General features: G+C 27.5%; 1 protein-coding gene across 1 annotated transcript in view; it reads left to right on the forward strand.

The window, feature by feature from the left end:
- Positions 1-26,205, forward strand: part of LOC123301688 (calpain-9-like) — a 161,095-nt gene that overhangs the window by 60,118 nt on the left and 74,772 nt on the right. Inside the window, exon 2 of the mRNA XM_044884543.1 lies at positions 21,518-21,599. Coding sequence (XP_044740478.1) covers positions 21,518-21,599 — 82 coding nt within the window. The remainder of the gene's footprint in view (positions 1-21,517; positions 21,600-26,205) is intronic.

Raw genomic sequence — 26,205 nt, forward strand, 5'->3', positions numbered from 1 at the left:
TTGGTATAAAAACAAAAACAAGTTACTTTTATGGGAGCTTGGACTAAAAAGTATTAATATGTATGTCTACGTAGAGTGCAGTATATACCTTCAAGTTCTTACATTTATAAGTACATTCATTGTAGGAAAGTAGTACCCTCTAATATGAAATAATATTACAGTAATTGTATATCATAATGTCTACATTTCTGACAGTTAATAAGCTTTTATAATATAATCAAGAAATAAGTATATATTATATTATACATTTACCTACAACATACATAGGGTACCAACAGGTAACTATCATATGTTTGTGATTGGTTACATACTTATTACTTAACATTGATTCATTTATATATATTATTTGCAAAGATCGAATTTATCCATTACTTTGAAATTTTTAAACAGAATATGTCAAAAAAGAAAAAGCCTGTTAACGTTTGAATTTTAACTTGTCTTATCAAATAGGAAGGTACTTTAGCAGAAGTTGGCAACAAAATAATAGCGAAAAATGGATTCCTTAAACAGGAAATTGTTTATATTTCCTGTTAACGAAAACCGGTGTCAAATTACACGTATATAAACCAAGATGCAGCAGAGGATTTTAAAGTGGATCAAAACACGGAGTGCTATTCTCTCTAGACTATCATTGTTGGAGCTACACATGCTCAAGAAGACCCGAAACATTACCCAATTATGTCACTCTTCTGATTGTTTTTGTTCAAGGTAGCGCTTAAACATAAACCAAGTGGTCTCAAAACTGAAACGTTTCCTGTCGTCGGGAATCAAGCTTGTAAATTCGTGTTTATTTGAACCGAATCCACCTAAGTGTCCTTTAACTTGCCCATTAACCCAACAAACAAAATTTCTTGTAGTTAATTGTTTTTTCTGTGTCCCTATAGAGAAGATTTTTCTATCGAGAAAAACCCCAGAGTGCTTAAATACTTAAAATAATAATTTGAAAGCCTTTGGATGGCTAATAAAAATTGTTCTTGGAAACAAACAAAGAAATTTGACGCCCAAACTTCCAAACAAATTTACTTATAATACTCCACTAATTTTGTTTTTACTTACCAAAAACAATTTTTTGCTTTTACTGTCTTTCAGGTATTGTATACGTTTTGCTATCGAAAAGAATACAAGGCAGCAAATTTGGTCATTCAAATCATCTAAATTACGTTGTTATGGATATAAAATTTTGGAGGATGAAATAATTCTGTTGTCGCGAATAAAAATGAGGAATATAATAGTAGATAGTCATTGTTTTTAACTGAATTGAAGTATTTCAATGTGGTGATTATTCAACACCATAGAAAAGCATTCAAACTTATAATAAAATTAGGTAACAACTGTTATCATGAAATTAAAAACACATGTCAAATGAATCTCATATCATAGATAATGTAGACCTATTTTCTTGAATATTTCAAAACTTTAAGCAAATATAGATTCTGCAACAACAAGCAAATTTCCTTCTTGAATTTTCTTTACCACAGAATGATTTAAGGAATAATTCAGTCTTACATTTGTCTTGTTGCATGTTACCATTATATTTCAGTATCGCGACGGTATCTTTAGTTCATTTTTTAATGTTGAATCGAAACTGAACTGGTCAAGGAAGGTACCAAGAGCACCTTCGCATTCGACGGATAATCATTTGCAATGTCTGCCGATTTCTATGTTCCTTTTGAAGTAATGACCCATTTGAAAGTCGCTGATTGGGTTCAATTTTTATCGTATGATATTGATGAACTTATTTGAATCGTTACCAAGGCTCCACTTGTTATCAAAGAAAGTACCAATCAGACGATATTCGTAATATCACCAAAATCGTTTCTAGTTTATCCATCCGCATATATTACATGTGAGCATAGCAATATCGTTCTCCAATTTTCTCCTTACCGATTATGTGTCTTCGAATGAAAAATGCTCTCGTTATGATACACTCTGTAACATCAAATACCATTAAAAATTTAATAAATTATCTCGAAAACCTGATATATCTTTTAGACACGCAAATCGTAACATGTGTACGTTGAAAATCGATTAGAATCGTCTTAACGTTTCTTCAGATTTATACAAAATAAATTTATATATGTACTCATTTTGTTTTTGAATTTCAGCGTATGAAATGGATCGTATATGGTATAAAGCTACGTTCACACTTGATCTTCATCAATTCACTTTTATTTTGCGTGATATACTTCTTTTGGCTAAAATTTCTAAGAGATAAAATTGCTAAGGATAATTTCTTACAGCTGACAATTCTTACTTGTTTTTTCCTCTGTCTCCAATTTTTAAGTGGTTATGATCAAAAAAATTTTCCAACAAAATACAATTTTCGATTTGTTTACCAAAAATTTATCTTGGTATTCATTTTTTTTTCATTTATTGAATTATAAATAAATATTGGTGCAAACGTGAAGCCATTGGTTATTGGCAACTTAAATTTATTTTGTATGGTTAAACCTTCAAAAGTTGACTGAACCAATTAAGTTTTCGCTTATCCAAGTATTACAACTTCTGTGCAATACTTGCTGCAAATAATTCGAAAACCACTGATTTAAAGGTAATGCGGACGTAGCTTTATACGAAGTGAAGTATTATTTTTGTGTTGGATAAAGACAATAGAATTACATCACCATAACAATTTAAAGTGTTGTGCCTGAAGCATTCTGCTTATTTAAAACTTTATTTCTCATTATTATTATTTCTTTAGAGCTAAAAAGATGTATATGCAAGTATTTTGTTTTTGTTTTTCCATTTAAGATTTCTTCTTGTACTATACATTTTTAACTTCACTTTGAATGCAAATTTTGATTGTTAAGGTGGTTGGTGCTGTATATAATAATCTTAAGCGTATTCATAAAATCGAAAGAATAGCCATTGAACATGTACTTAAATGTTTATTTACGACCCTAAGCCAGAATATCGACTCAGCTTTGCCTCGTCTTTCACATACGCCTGGAATTCTTTCTAGCCTAGCCTATATAAAATTGTGCTTAGTTGGAATATACAATCGTGTAAATAAAGCGAATCGATGAATTAAAAGAAAATTTCTTTGGGTTTGCTTTAAATAGAGGATTTAGTTATAATGATCGCATATCTATCATGTCTAGTCCATATGTGATAGAGCTAACTACATAAAGAATGTTGGTACTTACTTATAGAAAGTTTAAAATAAACTTATTGACCATTTTTATAATATATACCATTTTTTTTGTATATATGCAACAAGCATCGATAGCGCAATTGATTAAGCTGTAGACTTAGAACACTAAAATGAATAGTAATCCATATCTCTCTGGTTCAAATTTAAATATACCTAGTAGTATAAACCTTTTATTTTTTTTACCTTCTCATGTAGTTGTGACAATCACAACACTATTTTTTATAATATTTATAAGTGGTAGAACCAATCAAAAAAAGATTGTTTAGCATTTCAAAACAACAATATTTGAAATTTTTTAGACAGTATATTACTTTTATACAAACAAATTTGATCTCGCGATGGGGTTGAGACAACCTCATATCGGTTGGTATTAAGAACTTTTTTTTCAGAGTTGGCACTATCAATTTCTCAAACGTCCTTAAGATGATTTCTTCTTATCTACACTTTTAACTTCACTTTTAATGCAAATTATTAATGTTTAAATAAAATAATACAACTGTTAGATAGGATATTGTTTGTAATCATAATAATTATTGTAAAGTCATTACCATAAGCATTGCAATTTGAATAATCATTTTTAGCATAGTTTTTTCTTACTTTTTTTTATATTTTAACAACTACATAAGTAGTACATAAAATTAAATTATTATTCAATATTTATTGTGAATTATGGGAAATTATTGTATAAAATTGAATATGCAAATTTGTTAATTTGAGAAAATCAAGTATCTTTTACCAGATACCAGACTGAAAATATTACTCTTAATCTTTAAATCGTCTTTAATACTATAAGGTAATTTGTATTAAAGAAATAAAAACTTTTTTTTCTCACAAATTTTCATAAAAATCTAAAATTGCCCCAAATTTTTTAGTTTGAAATTATTGTTATCTCTCATTTAAAGAGATTATCATTTAAGAGATATATGCTATGATTGAATAATGCTAGAGATTTCAATAAACCTTTATAAATACATTTTTTGATTAACAAAGTTTCCAAAAATCACAAAAAATTCCTAGGTCATCAGACTTTTTACTATTATTTTATCGTTCAAAGTTGATTGAAAAAATGATGAATATATAGGTATATATAGGCTATGCTTTTCAATTAGATATTTCTACATCGAAAAATCTAGAGAATGTGATAAAAAACTATCTAAATTATGTAGACAATCTTGAAGTTTATAATAATACCATAAAAATGTAAGGTTGCCGATGATATAAAAACAAAATTTTAATTTAATTATGAGTTCATCGAAGATCCATCATTTGATAAACAGAAACGACTAAGTTAGAGCATCAATGATTGAAGAGCGATATCTATGTTATCAAATTTATAAGCAACACACAATATATTATATATTTTTGTACTTGCGTGGTATTCTGAAGCTTAAAATAACTCATTTCTTCACTGCAAATCATGTGTTTGATTTAAATGTATGTAAATGTAATAAACCAAAACTTTTTTGCTGTAGGTTTACAATCACCTTAAACAAGCTTCGTTATTCTTCTTTCATTTTTAATAAACTCCGTCACCATAGCAATACTTTTTTTAAAAGATCAATGTTCACTCTACTTCTAGTCTCGTGAAAGCTAAAGTAATTTGGAGTTGTTCGCGACCACAGAAAAATAGTTTTCCTGAAACAAGCAGTATAATCGAACCCAAATTTCTGAGAAGTAAATTTCAATAATTATCACCCTATATAATAATGGGAAAAAATTTAAATTCATATTACCTGCAGCAAATTTATAACTAATCATCTGTTATTATAATTTGATGTAGGAGTATTAAACAATAATAAGTTAATATCATATTGGATTGGTAATGAGGGCGTACTAGGAATGTAATATCTATTGCATAATTTTAATACCATGTTTAGTTTGTATATATATGTTGTGTTTGTTGTATTGTCGATATTTAAAAGTAAAATGAATTTTTATATTGAATTTATTAAAAAATTATTTATATTCGCCATTCGCTTACATACATTTAAATAATTATTTACTTTCATGAAAAAGTTCTCACAAAGTCTTTTTACCGCATCCTACATTTATAAAATTATACCTCAAATCTTTATTTTATAAAACTTATAAAAAAAACTATAGATGTAAGGCTGATTTTTATTGGTTCCAAAAATCAGGTTCAATCTAACTTACTCGATTACTCACTGGGAGGTTACGAGTTCGAATTCAGACAGAGCGACAGTCTAATAAATTTTAATTAATGAAGCGGTAAATGGATCACGCTGTTGTCGCTTGGATAAGAACAAAATAATTGTTCTTATCCACCCACGTCATAAATTTAGCCACGTCATTAATTGTATATTCGGATGTAGTTTAAAATAAATAATGATCAGGGTGGACTCTGTTAGATGAATGTCTGTTTTTCAGAGGAGGTTAAACCCCATTATTATTCATAATTATTATGTCATTTTTATACCATGCATATTTGTAATATGCAAGGTATACTTAGTTTAGTCCGAAGTTTGTAACGCTTAAAAATATTGATCCTACCAACAAAATTTTGGTATAGGTGTTTATAAAATCATCTAATTAGTCCATTTTCGGTTGTCTGTCCGTCTGTCCGCCAACACGATAACTCAAAAACGAAAAAATCCAGCTGAAATTTTTACAGCGCACTCCAGACGTAAAAAGTGAAGTCAAGTTCGTAAATGGACAATAAAATCTAGGTCAATGGGGTCTTGACCTATGGGTCCGTAGGACCCATCTTGTAAACCGTTAGAGATAGAACAAAAGTTTAAATGTAAAAAATCTTCCTTATCAAAAAATAAACAACTTTTGTTTGAAACATTTTTCGTAAACATCATTGTTTACCCGTGACGGCGCAAATTAGGTGTAAATTGTATAGTATGTATTATATGGGGATATCAGTTCCAAATGGTTTTTGCGACTAATACGATATTTGAAAGATCACTATATGTGTTGCCATTAAAATAGGCCAGTTTATATCAATCTAAATACCATTACAAAAAGTAGTATTTATTTAATCTGAACCTTTTTATGATGCTTTCCTATATGTGAATGAGAATAAATGTGAACTCATCCACATGATTGATGAAATGGTTTACCAATAATTAATTTTCATCTACAACAAATATTGTTTCATTTTGACAAATAATTTGTTCCAAAGTATAATTGTTTTTTTGTTTGTTTCTTGTTTCATTTGTGATTGATTATCAACTTCAATGAAAATTGGATTTAACATTACTTAGAAGGAAATAATGGTTTGATATTTGTGGTCATCAAATAATTCATTCAATACAATTTTTTGTTCACTTATATTAAACTAGCTGTGAACTATCCGCTTCGCTATTCGGGCCACTTCAATATTACATACAAAGATTATGGTGTTATAACATTTTAAAATCTTTAATGAAGCCATAGAATAGCATCAAAGTAGTCCCAACTATTCATACTTGCATCATTTTTAACACGCTTTTATTAGCTTAGTATGTATTTATGTATCTTTGTAACGTCGAATTGAATTTAAACTTCGCACACTCATCCAGAACCGATGACAATACAACCGATTTTCCTGATCAGGATCATCAGTATTAACGATTTTATAATATAAATAATTGATATAATTTTGGTGGAAGCGCAGATAACATTATGTAATATTAATAAATAATAGTTTAAGAAACTAAATAACACTTGATGCTAGCTGAACTAAAAAGTAGAAAAAAATAATTGTTTTACAAAAAACAGGTTTTTTTTACTGTCTGAACTAAAAAGTAGAAAATAATTTCTAAAGCGTGAAGTGCTTTTTAAGACATGATAACTTTTTTTTACCAATATCACAACATATTTACACTAATTGAGGTGTAGCACCCCACGTTTTTTACGATAAAATGATTTTTTTTTAACTTATTGAAATAATTTCCTATTTTTTAGTTCAGATAGTTACAAAAACGTAGTTTTTTTATTGTTTTTTTTAAACTTATTTTGAGTATAATGCAATGGTATAGATGCGTCGGTTTATATAAAAATAATATTTGAATGTATTCATAAGTGAAATAAAACACAATAATTTTATTAGATCGGGCAAAATATTGACAGTGACAAATCTAAGATGAAGTTGTTCATTGACAGACATGGATAGACAGACGAACAAACGAAGCATAACCACAGCCAAAGTACTTTGGTACAACTGAAGATGAAAGTGAACTCTTAAAATAACCTTTCTCAATGTAAATATTATACAATAGATTGATTATAATCTATTATTGAATTATAAAGTAAACGTTCTACTTGATTATATATATTAAAAGGCGTGCGGTCTATGAAACTATTCTAGACAAAAATATTTTTACTGTGTGTCACACAACAATATTCATATGCGTACAGTTATAACGACATCGGTTATAACGAGAAATCGGTTATAATAGTACACTTAATAAGCCGGAAAAATGGTGGAAAGGCTTCAATTTAAAAATTTCTTGTTTGTACGTGTTCCTTTGACCCTCAGAAACATTCAGCCGACCTAACCTGTGCATAGAAACGAAATGAGAAAATGAGGGTAGGTTTTTTTCACCCCGAAAATCTTTTCGGGGTCGCTAATCATGAAGTCATTCTCAAAAGAAATGAAGATGGTTGCAACCCTATTAACATTACCTCTAGAAGTGACAGGCATTTTTTTTTTTAATTTCACCTCGTAAATTATTTCTTGCGGATTTTTGGGAGTGCTGACCTCGAATCCAAACTCGAAATGTATCTGAGGATGATTGAAGTCCCAGCAAAAGTGACAATTATAAAAAATTGAAAATTGTTTTTGGAGTGATCATAATTTAAGGTCAAAAAGTAACTCAATGTGGTTGCAATTCCATTAAAATCACCCCTAGAAGTGACAGTGATTAAAAAAATCTAGAAATTTTTTTTTAATCTGTAACATTTGGGGACCTCTGATCTAGAGTATATCTCTGCTTAGTATGTTTTTAGGTTTATAGGTTTAGAAAGAAAATAAAATCTCAACAAATACTGTTTTAAAACGCTTGGTAAAATATATTGGACATTGTATGTGTGGTATATAGGTAATAAAATAAATATTTATAAAAAATCCTTTTGTTCCTCCTAAAGCCACACAATCTTTATCTGATTTATAAATCAATAATATTCTTCTACTAGCAGCTCGCTCTATGTGTATACCTAAATCTTTTTATAACACATAGATTTTACAATCAGATTAGAGTTTATTTACCTATAAATAATGGATTTTAGTTCTCACACCCGCACGTAACTAAAGATTTCATTTAAAATATCATAACAGATCGATCAAACTTGATCGCTAAACGTTTGTTTTATTTATTTGTTTTCTTGAAATTGATTTCATACCATAGTTTTTATTTTTAATCGTAAATATAGTTTAGATAACACGTTGAAAAATTGACGGTTCATTCACAATATCAACTAAATGTAGAAGGTATCCTATTTAACATGAAACTCAGAAGAAACCTTAAATAATTTTGAATTAAAATTTTTAAGACACCACCGACATAAAATCAGGAATGAGCGATTCGTTGTGGCATCATAGCTTCTAAATAAATGATCCGATAATTTGATTGAGAGTGTTCTTAGATATGTTTTTAAAAAAAATATGCTCAACCGTTCTACGATCATAGCTTCTTTTCTAATTATTATATCGGGTACAAACTATAAACTCAATCTTGAAACATCGATAAGAACACTCTTGATCAAAGTACCTTTTAAACAAAAAACATACAGAAACCTACATAACAGCCCTCTTTTTAGTCGGAAATAAAAATAGGTTTTTCAAAACATATTTTCAACAAAAGTTGAAGAGTATAAGATATTTTACTGAGTCTGCAGTATGTGTTGAGTTGCCAACCTTGAAAACTTTAATTCCAGTATATTTTAAAAAATGAAAATAATTTTGAAATAATGTCAATAGGGAACCTACATGCAATTTTTTTTGTCTTACATCAAAAATTTTTCATGTAACAAACAGCAGAGAAAAGAAGAACGTGAGGTGCCATGAGACACGCGGTAGAAACTACGTTTCTTTCTTTTAAATGTAGCTTTTTATTATAAATGTCGCGATTACTATTTTATTTACAAGTTATTTTTCTGAAAAATTAAGGTGTAAATTTTAGAAGCCAAATACATATGTCATTCTTTAGAGAATAAAATTGTATAGCTACTTTTTAAATTAATTGTAATATTAGTTTAAAAAAGACATACTTCTGATTTAGTAGTCAGTCCAATATGTGCGTACATTTGATTTGATCAGGGAATTTGTTATGACATAGTATAAAATTTCCTTGTACTTACTTTAAATTATCTTTGTTAGTTTTAACTTCTGATAACTCTTCTGATAAATCATTTTCACAACTCATTTTTTTTTTAATGAAAAACAAACAAAATTTGACAAAAAATACGAATTGATATATTTATTTCACAAATATTTTTGCATATTCTCAAAATTCATGGCAAGCTGAATCGATTGGAAAAGTTTTAGTTTCCCAGATGACCTAGGTGAAATGGAATAATTTTAAAAAATGTTGAACGTCAGGGTTTTTTAAACTTTGCTTATTTCATTTCTTGAAGTCTTAAGACTAGTTTACAGAATATATGTCTACATGTAAAATATATTTTGTATCGATATCAAATTACTCAAATCGTAATGCCGGTGAATAAGATGGAATAACAAATAACATAGTGTCTTATTTAAAACGTGACACATTAAATCCCAAAAATATTGTATACTAATATTTACTTTAATATTAAATAGCTAATTCATTGTACTTATTAATTATGTATAAATTATTTTAAATGTAAAGACATTATGATATTTATATAATATTTAAATAAATAATTACCTAGTAAAGCGTACGAAAGTTTTTAAACATCTGGTTTGTATATTTTCTTGTCAAATAATTATTTAAATAGAGAAAAACTTTATTCAAACATTTGGAAATCGTTTAATTTAATTTATAATTAAATATAAACAATAATTTATTAGACCAGGGCTTCTTAAACTATGGGTCGCGACCCCATTTGGGGTCGCGTAGCAAAATTCTGGGGTCGCGAGAGGTAAAAATACAATTTAACAGAAAATGTTTTTTAACTTGTAAAATTATTGTTATAAAGATAAAATAACAATTATCGTAGATAAATATCATAAAATCTTCTAGTTCGGAAAGATTGTTTGTACCTGCATTTCTATTAAGTATTATATAGTAACTTAATATTATAATAACTTGAAAAACATTTACTATGAATTATGAAATGTTATTGGAATTAATAAAAAATATAAATTTATTTTTGTCAATCTCTAAAAGCCGAAATAATCCCGAGAAATAATTATCAACAAAATTTCTAGGTATTATTGCTGAAGAAACAGCTTTAACACATATTAAATCCTAATATCGTTCAGCGATAAAAAATGTTGAAGAGGTCTTACGTCCAGCAGTTTCAAACATTCCACCAAGATTTGATTTGTTATGCAATAAAAAACAGGCACATCCATCTCATTAAATTTTTAACTTATACTTTAATTTAATACTTACCACGCAACTACTTGAATATATTCGAGAGAATTAAGACGGTCAGAATCCGCTTTTATTTTTGAAACTATAATAAATACAATTTTATAATTTTTTGTGCAATTTTTAATTTTAGATTTTTGTATGTTTCAAAACGAATTCTAAACTTATATATTTTCATATGTATATGTTTATTGTTACCTAATAAATAAATCATCAAAAAATATTAATTTATTTTTCTTTTGTATTTGTATGGGGTCGTCAAGAAACTCGCAATCATAAATGGGGTCGTGAATTACAAAAGTTTAAGAAGCCCTGTATTAGACCATTTTATGTCGTATTTCTTCAAAATACACTGGGTGATTTTAAATAAAATATCCGCCATATTTAATTTGCAAGCCAAAGGATACGTTATTTTATAGATTTTTATTGTTTGTAGAAAAACAAATGGGTTGTGCTTGGAAAATTTTTCCGCTATACTTAAGATCAGGTGCATAAATTATGGCCTAGGAGAAAATTTATTTTGTGTTAATAAGTAATAGATTTAAAATAAAGAGAGAAATATGTTAGAAAACATGTTAGAAAAAATGTTCTTAGTAAAGATTAATTAATTGTGTTATGGATTAACAGCTTTTATTTATAATTTTCATATAGTCTAACTCAATTTCTGTATATTGAGAATATTCAAACAATTAACTATTTTAGTTGTAACATATCTTTGTTGTTAAAAAATCGATCATAACTTATAACAATGTTAATATTTTATAAGCAGTATGCTTGCAAAAAAAATCAAGTAATATACAACGCCCTGTAATACCTTAAGCGTTTTTGTGTTTATTGTACTTGTATAATTTTTTTACTATTAAACGATGTTTTTTTAATAAAAAAAATTTACTCATTGTTTTCAAAAGACGTGTTCTCCACAGCAAATTCTCGCAGAGGATTGGATAATTCTTTTTTGCGTCTGTAAAAATGGCTTAAAATAATTTTATATTATACTAGCAGATACCCGCCCACTTGGCTGGGCAATTTTCAACTTTGAATACAAATACTAATGCTTTATAGATTTCACTTCCTTTGATTAATTTGTTTATTTTATTTTTTTCTAACAAAGGATTTTAGTGTAGTTAATTATTAAAAACAAACTTTTAACATGTAATCTATTGTAAATGTTAAAACAATAATCTTGCTTACCTTCTATAGATAAAAGAACGAAAAACTATTATTTTTATAAATCGATTTTCATAGATTAAGTTAAAAAGAAAAAAAAATTTTTACGACGTATTTTTTTGCTATCTAAACGGTAAGAATTTTTATTCTCAATTAACTAGAAGTAAAAATGAGCTATAGAATAGAGAGAGGCAGCATTAGTAAACGAGTAAGAAAACAATACGATAAACTACCTTCGTATCCGATTAACCTTACGATATTACAAAATAATCAAATCCAAGAAAATTGATATTGTTATAGAGATTTCTTGGTAAAATGTGCATGTCATATTATCGATTGCATTTTATTAAGTTGGGCAAGGGAAATGGTATTCCTAAGCGACGGATTCTGTGTATACACATCAGATTAATTTACTTATCGAAATTCTACGAAGTTACTGATAGATTAAGTTTAGCCTAAATCGAAGCACGGTTATTCCTCATATAAATTAATAATTAATGATTATAATTAAAATTAATTCACCATCGGCTTTCAAAAGGGACAAGAATTCATTTGGAAATGGAGTCATTTCTAACTTCCAAGTATGGGTTAGCTCTTGTAATTGGTCTGAAAATCCAAAACGTAATTTTCAGCATATTTTTACGTTTTATGATCAGGGCAGTGCATTAACAACCCCTTTAGATTGGAGTTTGTATGTACGCATGTGTGTGTATAGTGGGACATTTTTTCGTCCACAATTTATCGTGAACATCTTAACATTAAAACTCTGTATAACTTGAACTTGATCAACTTTAATTTGATTAGTCATTATTACATGGATTTTATAGAGCAATAAATTAAAATTTATGTGATAAGCAGAACATTTACCGATTATTTTTCATATGCAAAACATTTTATTATGTAAACAAATTTTATTGGACTTTTACGACTATGATATGACCTCTAAAAATTGTTTTATATTATTACATATAGGACTTTAAAAGTATCTACATATAAATTTTATAGATCAATATAAACTTTAATAGGTATAATTATTTGCAAAAAGGTGTGAAATTGTCTTATTTGGTTTATTTTCGAAATAGTCTGATTGTAGGCTTTTTTTCAATACATTATTATGAACTTTAAATTCAATTTAATTCAATTTTTATTAATTCTTCTTAACACATACATAGTACATCGGTGGGCACCGGTTTCGCTGTTGCTTAGTAAGCTCTGCAGGGTAATTTTTGTATCCTCCAATGAGAGTAAGCAAGAGGTATGCTCTGAGATGAGATTCACTCAGTTTAAATACAGAGTATCCTCCCAATTATTTTTATTAAATTAAAACATTTATCTGGGGAAAAAAATTTAATTCTTGTTATAGACTGAAAAGCAATGGTGTTTTCCATGTTTAAAATCACTTACAAGCAAAATTACTTTTTACTTTTTCAATTCAAAGTAATCCTTGAAGAAATCATATATGAATGAATAGCCAAACAAAACTATCCCCAAAAACATAATCCCCACCAACAAACCTTATCATTGGCATGTGTGTAGCAAACTAAAATTCCTCTGGTAAGTCTTTTAACAACAGTAACCTTTTTTCTGTTAAGATTCTAAACAGGCAAATACTCTGTTTTCAACTATTTTTAATATCATACGTTTCACTTCGGAAGATACCTTTCTTGTTAAAAGACATAAAGAGTATAACAAATACCCATACATTATTTGTTGACAAAACCATTTTTCCATTCGGAAAGTCAAATATATGAGGGAAAAAATTAGAAATATGAACATATTTCAAATTCGAATTTAACGATCGATAATTACTTAATTGTAACTATTAACATTTTTTAAAGTAAATGTAATTTTTATTCCAGAACAATCCTATTTACTAAAAGAATTTATTTTTTATCATAAGACATAACTTGTTGTCTGATTATTATTATCACTAAAACATTTTATATACATATTTTAAAATGTGGTTGACCATTTTTTAAATTAATTCCATGTATCAGGTTTTTATAATATGTATAAAATACATGTATTTATTCTAGTATTAGAAAATTAAATGTTGTTAAATAAAAAAAAATATTAAACCTTTATGTTTTTTTGAAATTGGATACGTTTCTGTTTTTTTAATGTGGATAAGTTAGTTTTTGTGGATATTTATTTTACTGAGAGTTTTTAAAATATCCAAAGATTGTAATTTGTTCATTCACCTTTCTTTTCTGACAAATAAAGATGTGTTTCCACACAAAGACGAACACCATACAACGAATATTTTTTACCAACTAAACAGAAAGTCCAGGTAAAATTTATGTTAAGGAGATAAACTTGTAAAAAAAGTTTGGTTTATTACACGGTACATACATATAAACCAAATACATACTTTATTATCAAATGATGAATATGAAAAATATATAATATATTATGTGCATGTGCTGCTTATAAATTTGATAATAAAGATATCGCTCTTCAATCATCATTACTCTAACTATAGTCGTCTATGTTCATCAAATGATGGATCTTCGATGAACTTAAAATTAAATTAAAATTTTGTTTTTATATCATCGACAATCTTATATTTTTATGGTATTATTAAAAACTAGAAGATTGTCTAAATATTTTAAATAGTTTTTTTTCTTTCACACTCTCTAGGATTCTCCGTTTACCTGGGGATTTTTTGTTATTTTTGGAAACTTTGTTAATCAAAAAATGTATTTATAAAGTTTTATTGAAATTCCTAGTATTATTCCATCCTTGCATATCTCCTTAAGCTTTATTGTTTAGTACATTCAGTTGGATTTAAGGTATTTGTGGACCAAAAGGGATGTAATCACATGGACAGTTTGTTTTTATTATGATGCCCGAAAAAATATTATCGCACAAATGTATTACATCTGCAATAGTTCATAAATTCCACTTTGAATGATTTAGAAACTCTCTTTACAATGTAGGTATGTTATGTGGTATATGTATAATATTACTTAATTATTATTACCTGGCTATAGATAAATATTTTTTTGTTATTTAATTTTTAACGGTAAAGGAATAGATATATCTTAATTGATCATTTTGATTTTTTTTTTAAATTTGTTTAGCTTAGAAGTATTTTTTTATAGTTGACATAAGACACAAAACTGAGTTGGTACTTTCTTTTTTAAACATGATTTTTAAGTTTTTTAATGGTAAATTTTTGGTTACTACACTTTAAATTTTATTTTATTAAGCATAACATATAGAGGTCAACCTTGAACCAAAACTGCAGCAATTAAAGTGCATCTACCAAATAAATTAACTTATAATACTGCTTAATTTACAATTGTAAGATTGAGTTGAAATATATTGAGTTGACATACCTACCAATTACAAGTAAACAATTAACGTGTGATTGATGGACATTTTTGCACTTGCTCGATATTTAAGAAAAACTTCAATATTTTTAGTTTGCCTTTGCACCTTTTTTGACACTCTGTATTTGGCTCTTATACCCGCTAATGTTAATTTTACAAACCGTTATACTTTTTTTGTACAATAATGATTAAAGTTTTTATTCGAAGTAAGTATATTAGAGGTGGATTTATATATATAGAGGAAATACCTATAAAATAAAATAATTGCTGTTTATAGGTAACCACAATAATAACATATCAACGAAAAATTCATTACAATTACTTATAAATTTATTATTATTTATATTATATTTATTATAGCACAGACAAAAGAGTCGAGTATCCACATTGAGCTCAAAAACTACGTGGAGAAAATAAACTTGCTTACTGGCCTTCTTGGCAAACAAAATCATTCAATGAACATAGCTTGGAAAATATTCTATTTATATACTTTTTTCAATTAAATGGTCGGTCTTTGAATTATTCGCAAAAAATCATTAGAATTAGGGTTTTTGCTCTTATAGCGACAAAAATTACTTCTCGTAAACATAATTGTGCAGCATTATTTCAGCTACAACCAATTGTATCAAGCTTTTTGTTAGTTATAGCAAAGTTTTGGATTTATTTGAGAAAAACTTTTTTCTCGATCTTAATTTTCCATTTTCCAAATTTAACCAGCACTCCATGATACTGGGTGGGTCAACTAAATTATTAATTGACATCCTATAAATAATATATATTATATTCAAATATTCATCTTCTTCACGTAAGTTTTGCGATGAAAATCTCCATTGTCTGTGCTACTATTCTTAGATGCATATACTGTAATATATCTATATAATTGTCTTATACAGTTCATGAAATATAAATCATATTTTACAAATTTTAGAGTTTGTAGACAATCAAACAAGAACCTTAAATTTAAGAAAACAATAAAGGTGCAGGAATAAGCCACAAGATGCTCAGTCAGTAGTATACATAGACAGACGTCTATACAAAATAAACCCATTTACCATAGTTAAACAATATCCTAAACCTAGTCCCAAATATCAGCATCTTCCCAGGGACAATGCAGATGAAAAAATTTTATCTCACTTTTCGTAAAGTTATATCATGATTAATCATAAAAATAGAAAATTGTTTATTATTATACACTTGAAGATATTTTAACACTGATACTACATCCTTAATGAAATTGGTCGAAACGGTTTTTTAACACGCTTTTACTAGCTTCATACGTATGTTAGTATATAACGAAAACTTTGAATATGATTTTGAACCTATTTCAAGATTTTCAGGATTAATGATTTCCATATCTGAAAATATATACATTTATTTGCGCTCCCACCACATTTATACCAAAATTTTGATAAAAAAATAATAGTCTAAAAAACACAAAATAAATAATAGTTTAAAAAAACTAAAACACGCGCTTTTGTAACTAGCTGAAGAAATAAAAGGCAGGAAATAATTTCTTTAAATCCAAAAAAATTATTTTATCGTAAAACAAGCGTGAGGTTCTTTTTAATATATTTTATAATGATTTTTTTACCAATATCAAAAACGAATTTAAACGTATTTAAACTACATTTAAAAAAAATCAATACTTTTACTGAAAGTGGCTCCTTTGCATATTCGTCTTTAATATGGAAAAACTATTGTTTATTGAACCCTAGATCGAAGGCGATAAAAAGAAATCCAATTTTTATCATCGAAAGGTAAAATAATGACTTCATATTATTCAAGCTCACAGACTTGAAGTTTGATCGATAAATAATGAAATCATTAAAAAACCTCACGCTTCACAAATAATTTTAAATATGATATTTCCTCAATTAATATTTGTTATATATATTTTATTTTAAAATTTAATATAATAAAAAAATAAATGAAAAACAAAAACAAAAAATATAATTTGAATAATTGGATTATGACGTGATGCTCGTACAGTTTAATGAAATATAGCGCCGATCGACCATCGTTCTTTATTTATAAAAATATTATACACGATAACAAAAAAGTAACATGTTTAAAAAGAATACAAGCGAAATTTACAAAATTTAAAAAACCCCCGACAAATGCGATTTATTTTTTGTAAACCGATTTTTGGAAACTAAGCTATAAAATGTTCTCAATCAAGTCGGTTCGACCTTTTAAGGGCTGCGATGTCACTGAGAAACACACGGACGTACAGAAAAACACTTTAAACTTACAACAGTCCTTCTTTAATCAATACCAAAGTGATGGTCAAGGAAATCAGATCAGATGAAAAGAATTCTTGAAATATGTGATTTGAGTTTGTTCGTTTGAATTATTGTTTAGAATTACCTAATTATTTTACCATTTCACTTTTCAAAATGAATTGATTCAGGTTTATTTAACCTGATGGCACTTCTAACATAGCTGTTATTTTACCTAGCTGCTAAAGCTTTTAGTAAAAATGAAAACATCTTTCAATGAAATGAATACTTTTGTGGAGCACTGTATTATACATTTATAAATCTTGTTTCTCTGATGCGCAACGTACATTGACTTAAATGTAAAGAAAATAATAAATAGAGACTTATATGGACTATGAAATATATTATTGCGCGGGTCATGATTGTTGAGATTCTGATAAGTCAGTATAAACTTTACGTTTTGTATTTAATTTTTTTATTTTGTTCTATTTTTTTGTATCTTTTTGAACTTAAAAATTAAAGATCAAATATTTCTGCTTAACAGTTACTTCGAAGCTCCCGGACCTAAAACTGGACATCCGAGCAATATTTTTCAATTTATCAAATGTTTGTTTTGTTGTTTGTTACGCTTTGACACAAAAGCTATGAATGGATTTAATCACTAAATATTCTTTGTCTAAAGAATAATTTTTCTTATTCAATTTATTACTATTTAAATTTTCGGTTTTTAGGATACTCCCTGTATAAAATTGCCAACATTCATTTTTTCCCCACCAAGGTAATAAAATAGGATCCTAATTTACACCTCTTTTTCCTGCATATACATTCATTTATCGTTTTTAATGAGACCTTTAAATAAATTATTGTCTACATTACTAGTGTGGTGTTGAGCGTAAAAAGTAAATATAAAGAATTTCGATAAGGAAATGCTTCGGTTGGATAACTTTCCATTTACAATAATGGGTTTTGTTGTAAAATATAAAGAAAAAGATTATTAACAAGTCATAAAGACTTAAATCTTTGTAACATATTATAGTAGAATCTGTCCTGTTTCAAATCTGGAGGCGTATTTCTGATAAAAATGAAAGTCTTCTTTCTTTAGAAACTGTTCTCAAACTTTGAAAATTTCTTACCGCAAAAACTAAACAAGCCATCATCTTTTTCAAGTTTATTTTTGACTATTTAAATATTTTTTTACAATTTAACATGTATCACTTGTACATATATTTAAATTTTCGGATATACCTGATCACCGGTTACAAATTCACCGGTTGTCAAATATCTTGAAAAAGAATAAAGCTTTCTAAAGTCTTAAACAATTTTCATAAAATGAGTGAGGCCCACGCAATGTGTCAAGACATACATTTAACTTTTTACAATTAAAAATACTCCTTAATTTGCGATTGCAATGGTAATATTTTGGAGTCTCTCTCAAGTTAAAGAAATCACCTATATAATATTGATATTCTAGAAGGATATTTCTGAAACAATTATCAATTTCTAAAAACTTGACCACCCATAAGAACCTGTAATAAAAAGTGTCATCAAAATAAATAAATATTTTTTATACGTTAATTTAATTTAAAATTTCATTGTAAATTTTTATTTTTTTTATATTATAAATAAAACTATTAAAAACAATACTAATAAAAAACACATAAAATCAAATGAAATTACATTTATTTTTTTATTGGCAATTTAACTAATCGTCGCCTTAAATTATCGTATTCAATATAATGATAATTTATACATTTTACTAAGGGAAAAAGGATAAAAATAACATAAAATAACGTTTATAATTTTTTTAGTAATGTTTAAATAATAAAATAAAACTTAAAAACTCGATTACGCACAAATTAAAAAAAAAAATTAACCGCTTGGTAGATTTGAAACATCGAAGAAAGATCAACATTCCCTTTGACCCTCCGCTAGATGGAAATTTTTATTGATAATTTGTTGTCATATCAAATGATAATTTGTGCGTCCGTCTGCCTGTCTATCTATCGACACGATTACTCAAAAACAAAAAGAAATATCAAGCTGAAATATTTATAGCGTGGTTAGGACGTAAAAACTGAGGCTTAGTTCTTAAGTGAGCAATAAAGGTCAATTGTATCTTGGGTCCGTAAGACCCACCGTTAGAGATAGAACAAAAGTTTAAAGTTTAAATTAACAACTTTGGTTTGAAACATTTATTCGTTAACATCACTGTTTACCCGTGAGGGCGCAAACACATGTATTGTATTGTATCAAGTATACATTTATTTTATGTATGTAGATATTTGTATATTAATATTTCCACTAAGGAAGTGAAAAGAAAGATACTCTTATTACTTTTTATGTAAGAGTGACTATCTTTCGTTATTTACATGACGTAAAAGGCAAACGATTGCGATATCGACAATGTCTTCACATGGTATTTCAACAATTATCTCAGTTAAATGTTTGTCTTCACTTGTTTTGTATACTAATGTTTGAACCAGCCAAAAGCCATAACTTTTGAAAACAAAAGCCTCTTTATAACCAGTTATGCAAGGAGAATCTAAAAAAGTTTTTTACGTACAGCCAACAATTTTTAGATTATCTATTAACCACCCAACTACAGATACAGCTAACTGTAGTAACTTTTTTTTCTATAAATATATATGATTTTTGATTTATATATGTATCAAATAGTTTATACAATTGTTTACATATTGCTTCTTAAAATATTTTCTATTATGAAGTTTTCAAAATGTACAGTTATGACAACAATCATTTGTTATTATTATTATTGTTATTACTTTTGCGTTTTAGTACCTATTCATACCTACAATTCTTCTGTTGTTCTATTGCTGGCCTAAGCTATTATTATATCTTACATCTGAATTGTGTCAAACAAGAAGTTTTAACCGATTTAAAAATGAATTGCTGGTACCAAGTTAAGGCTTGTGTTCTTACGTTCATTAACTTCCCAGTATAGGAAAGTTCTTGTAATCCAGGTGCAGTGCAAGCGTCCCCACAAGGTTTTATCTTGAATTGAATAGTTTTTTTAATTTCTACGGACTAGTCTTGGAGAAATCTATGAAAGCATATTATCATCCATCTATCGTTTTCCCATAAGACCAATGTTTAATATGCCTACTTTTGAAGTCATTTATTTATTTAAATAATCAGGTAATCCCTCCTAAAATTGATTTAGACTTAGTCTAACTACATTTAAAAAATCAAACCTTTTATCCTACGTTGCCCTGGCGCTCATTCATCCTTAATTCTATTTATGACTAAAATAAAAAAATTACTCTAATATTAGAAGGATTTTAAAGAAGCTTTTTTCCTTTCTCATATTCTTGGGCTAAATATGATGAGAAATATTTTGTTCATTGTGCTCGAACTTATGTCCCAGATATTTTACACTCACTTGTAGATTTATGACTATGTGTGCGCGTATCATACAACAAAAACAATATCAATTGGACAACTTCTTTTAGAATTATTTTTACTTAGTGCAGGGAAAGCACCTACTTCCTTACGTGCAAAACCACCGTTCTTTTTTGGATTATTTACAACAAGTTAAAAATTATTGAACACGTAGTCTAATAATATTAAGCAAAGACTTTTTGTATAATGTGCATCAATTTATTTATTCGTGACATCAGTTTAGAATTGATCCCATATTAATTTCTTTGCTATTCTTATAGTAGATAAATCGAATGTTCATCAATGGTAAAATAATGAAAGCGTCCTTCTCCAGAAGATACAGGGTATTGTAATTTTATAAAAAAAGGATATCATTTAGGATTATTACCCAAATGACTGCTTAGATAAATTGAAAACAAATCGAACATGTTGTATTGTTTTTGCCATAAAAAATTGACTCTGTTAAAAAGTTTGAACTGTACGTCATGTACGTATGCAATTGAAGAAAATATTACAGTAAATATAATAAATTTGCTGAATGATACTACTGAACAATTTATTTTACACATAAATATTATTTCATTGTGGCTAAACAACTATACCTATTATTATTATTATAAACAAGCCACTCACTGTCTTCTTCTTTTCTAACGAAAAAAGATGAATAATAAATATAAAATAACTAGGATTCCGTATCTCATAAAAAATATTTTGTTTCAGATATGAATGGTATGAACGGGGGTCGTCCATGGATAAACGGATTTGCAAATAAACCAGAAGATAAACAATCAACATTGTCCAGGTAAAAATTTAATAAAAATTGTTATTTTAAACTATATATGGATGGTACTTAATTAATAAATTTTCCTAAACTATTTTATCAATTCCCTTTTTTGCCTGACTCTTTATTCGCTACAATTCTTATATGAATAATATGGGACTTGTCAAAGACTCAGAGATCTTAAATCACAGGACAAGGATTAATCCGATGGTAGCACAGTATGAAAAAAACAGAAATACAATCGAAATTTTGAAATATTGCCTTCCCGTCGCTTCCACCATATACGGATGCAGATATTATATTGGGGACTCTCCCTTTCGGGTGGAAAGTGTCAACTTCCATTTTGTTGTGCTAAACGAAGTAGCCTCTTTCCACCTTCGTGTCGCAGAAAAATATATACACCTCGGGAGCAAATAAAGATTGTCTAAGATCCCATGCTCATGCCGAGGGTAATAAAGTTTCTTTACTCTTACTCTCTAGATATGTAATACTATTCATTGAGCTTTCACTTTTAAATGCGAACGAATTCTACTTTATAATGGGGTTAATTATTTACAGAGAAAAATTACATCCTGTTGTAATGTTAGTTCGATTTATAGGAGAAAAAGGAGTTTTTTCAGATTTAGGATACAAATTTTTCAACACATAACTTAATAGATGAGCAATTTTGAGGTCAGGCTCGGATCCAGAACTGAGAAATCTCTCGAAAAGTATGTCGTGTTTCTATAATAAAATTTATGTCGAGCGATGTTGTTAAGTTGAAAACTTGAAAACAAAATAAAGATTTAGAAACTGAGTCAAATTTCAAAATTTTCAAATTCTCTAAAATATAAAATTAAATTTATAAATTTAAAATTTTGTATTTGAAAATGATGAATCAATATCTTAGCAAATATTAAACTTAGAAATAAAAATTTCTAAAATTTCTACTTCTTTGCTTATTATACAAGCTTAAATTAACCAAGCGATATCTCGGTAATGGTACATCAGATAAAAAAATTGCAACTTTCTTTCACTTCCAATGTGATAATTTCGAGACAGTCTCTATGCTTTTACAGAGATATTAAATATTTTCTCCAAATTTATCCATAAAGATCATTCATCAAATTCATTATAGGCTTTTTTTTTTAATAAAATATATGTTTCATATTTAAAAATATCATAAATAAAAACTTTGAGAGAAAATTTTAAATGTCAAAATATTTAAAAATCGTAATTAATCATTTATTCTCGACATTATACATATAATAAAAAAATATTTAATAAAAAATATGATATGAATTTATTTTAAAAATTATTTTAAATACAAAAAAATGTAGGTATAGTTCGTGTGAAATAAACTGAGGGATTGATAATTCATACAATTTTATTTACTCTCAATATTTATAATAAATTGATTGGGTAATTAAGAGCAGGTGTTGTTTAAACATTTTTGCAATAAGATAAAAAATTAGTATGGAATTTAAGAGTAAGAAATAAAATGTACTCATCATCAATTTTGGAATAAAATAGAAACACAAATTTATTTCCACAAAAAAAAAACCAAAATATCTTAAATGAAACAAAATTATGAAAAGTTCTTTTGTGATTTTTTCTCCAGGCGTTTAGTTTACGAAATAAAAATTCTTGGAAAACTAAAAATGCCATATTTGATTTTAAGAAAAATATGTTATTTTTTTCAATATTAATTTTTTTTTCTTTACCGCGTACTTGAAGATTTATTTCGCGACTGTAATACATCAAGGTAACATTCATTATGGCAAAATTTGATCGGGACGGTTTATGATTCAAGGGTCGAGAACAAGTCTTCCCACGGACGAATTACCATAAAGTTTCTGCGTAATACCTTGTTCAAAATTAATTTTTTGTTAATTTTTATAAAATTGAATAATTTGGAACTTCAAACAATGCACAATTTCCGTCTTAGCTATACTTAGCTTAGGTTGTTTTCTTAGTACAAAAAACAAATGAAGGACAAATGCCCGCAAACTATAACTATTTGACAAATAAGTAAGATAGTTTACGGACATTTGGGGCAATGCGAACAAGAGGGAAAATAGAAAAGTTGTGCATCGAGAAATGCTATGCGTACACATTTGATTAGATTAAAGGTTCCAGATTTATATATGTACCAGATTTCACAAAAATATGGAAGTGATATCACAGATACTATTAGAAAAAATATTCTTCAAAACTTTACCATTCTGTATCTTGAAAAAAAAAACGTTTGCGGAAATTCGCATATAAACTTTTTTCATAAAATTGTCACCCTTAGCCTCGCAGTCCTAAAGAGTTCTGTAGGACTCCGATGTTCACTCTAAATAATTTAAATGTTACGTTCAGATAGGAATAGCTTTCTAGAATATAAATAATTATATTTTGATCTATTGCATGTAATTATTTTTAGTTACAACGAATTTTTACAGTGAATTTTCGTATGCAAGATTTAATATGAAGAATTTTTAATAAAGACTAGGCGAATACTACTCATACTTGATTAAACCACGTGTACTAATTTTAATTACTTCTACATAAAATGCACAGATCTATGTCAATTAATTCTTGAACCTCCACCGTACAACATCATCAACTTTCATTCATAATTTAAAATGAAATGAACACTCTGGCTGGGTTGGTTATCAGCTAATGCTGACACATTGTACGTTGGCTGGTAACTTACTGTGTGGTAGTGTTTGTTTGTGTTTGTTGTCTGATGTCTAGGTCAATTTTAATTAATATAAAGTAAAAAAAAAAAAAACAACTGTTTATTTCGTGATATATCAGATAAGTTTATACTCTATATATACACATAAGAGCTGCTATACTCAAATCTATCTTTTTAATTAACATTTTATAATTTTTTGTCGGTTATTTTATTTTCATTGAGTATCTAAAACAAATTACAGTTCAACTTATACAGTGATTAAAACGATGCCCAATTTGTATACCCTGTATATATATACATATATCAAGGTATATTTTTTAGTTTAGTTTGTAAAGCTTGAAAATATTGACCCTGCGAACAAAATTTGGTGCAGGTGTTCATAATATCACATATTTTGTCCATTTTCAGTTGTCCGTCCGCGTGTCAATAGTTTTTATGGGCTCTACTAATACTCGGCGATGAATCTAATAATCTGCAATGATTTCCAGAAGCCGTTCAAATATCCTATTCTACACCTGAAATGGAACAAACAATCTTTTCTCTGGTTACGTATATTTTAGTTAGCAAAATAATGGCTTTACCAACTTTTTGATTATTTCTCAAAAATATAACCACCAAACCAAAAGTTTTCTCACTTGTTTCGATTATATGCACTGCAGTGGATCGACAACTATTAACCCTTACACGTCTAAGTACCTCTGTAATTTCGACAAAAAAAAATTTATAATTTTCCCGATGAAAAAGACGCTATATAATAAACCTTGATTAGGCCCTTGATCACAATAAACACAGTTTTGGGGCTCTTGTGGGACCAAATTTTGAATTATTTCATTTAAAAACTGTGATTTTAAACACAGTGCCTCATGGAAAAACTTAAAATAATGTTAATTGTACAATAATTAATCGGCAATTGAATTTTAAAAAAGTTTTCGGTGATAGAGCATCATGAAGAAAATTTCTTACAAATTCTGAGTATGCAAGTAAAACTATACCTTACGGTGCTTTCCAAAAATAATACTTTGCTTTTTGATGCTTTTACGATATTTTTAAAGCATTTTATTACATTTACGACACACAAATTTTCTAGTTGCCTAGCCACGTGACTGCCGGATTACTTTAAGTATTAAGCATGTATCATTAGAGTAATCCTAATCCTAACATATCCTTATGTTTTTCTTCTAAATTTTGAAAATCTACACAATTAAAAAATTCCTGTTTGTTTTTTGCATGAAAATCAGAAAATTTCATCGAAGAATTCAATTTTATTTTACAAGTCTCTTTTTATTTTACCGAGATATCGCCTTTCAAGGCTTTTCTATCAGACTAGTTAATGAAGTGATTATAGCTTAGAGTCTTCTCCGTACTATTCATTTCCGCCCATAGCTTTTTTGCTGTCTCTTTTGATAACTTTCTTTCACCTAATTTTGTTTATTTATATCAAACATATCTTCTCATACACGCCCGAACAATTAATCATGGCAGTTAAATCTCAGTAATACGTGCATTGTATTCAAAACATAACAAGTAACTTCTACATATCAAAAATATGAAATATTATTAATTTTTACGATATACGTATTATAAATGTGTGTGAAATTCAAAAAGTAATATTTTAGACGTTGTTTCAAGTGCAAAAGAACAATAAAACAATATCTTTAATCATCATAAAAATTTTTTTATTAAAATAACATTATTTTGGTTAATATAGGTCAAAACATTTATGTAAACAAAGGTAATCATTCAATTCAAAATATGCCAAAAAATATGTGTTATTATTTTTTATTATACATTTTTAAGTGTTTATTGTATTTTTCTTATAATTTGAACAATTTAAATGCATTAAAATGATAAGCTTTGTTGCAAATTAATTCTTTACATCAATGAACAAATAATTAGCGTTCAATAAAACGATAGGGTTTATTACAAATTATTTCCATACTTCAATGAAAATGTAGTTTACGT

Source organism: Chrysoperla carnea, chromosome 5, assembly GCF_905475395.1.
Source record: "Chrysoperla carnea chromosome 5, inChrCarn1.1, whole genome shotgun sequence".
NCBI classification, from domain to species: domain Eukaryota; kingdom Metazoa; phylum Arthropoda; class Insecta; order Neuroptera; family Chrysopidae; genus Chrysoperla; species Chrysoperla carnea.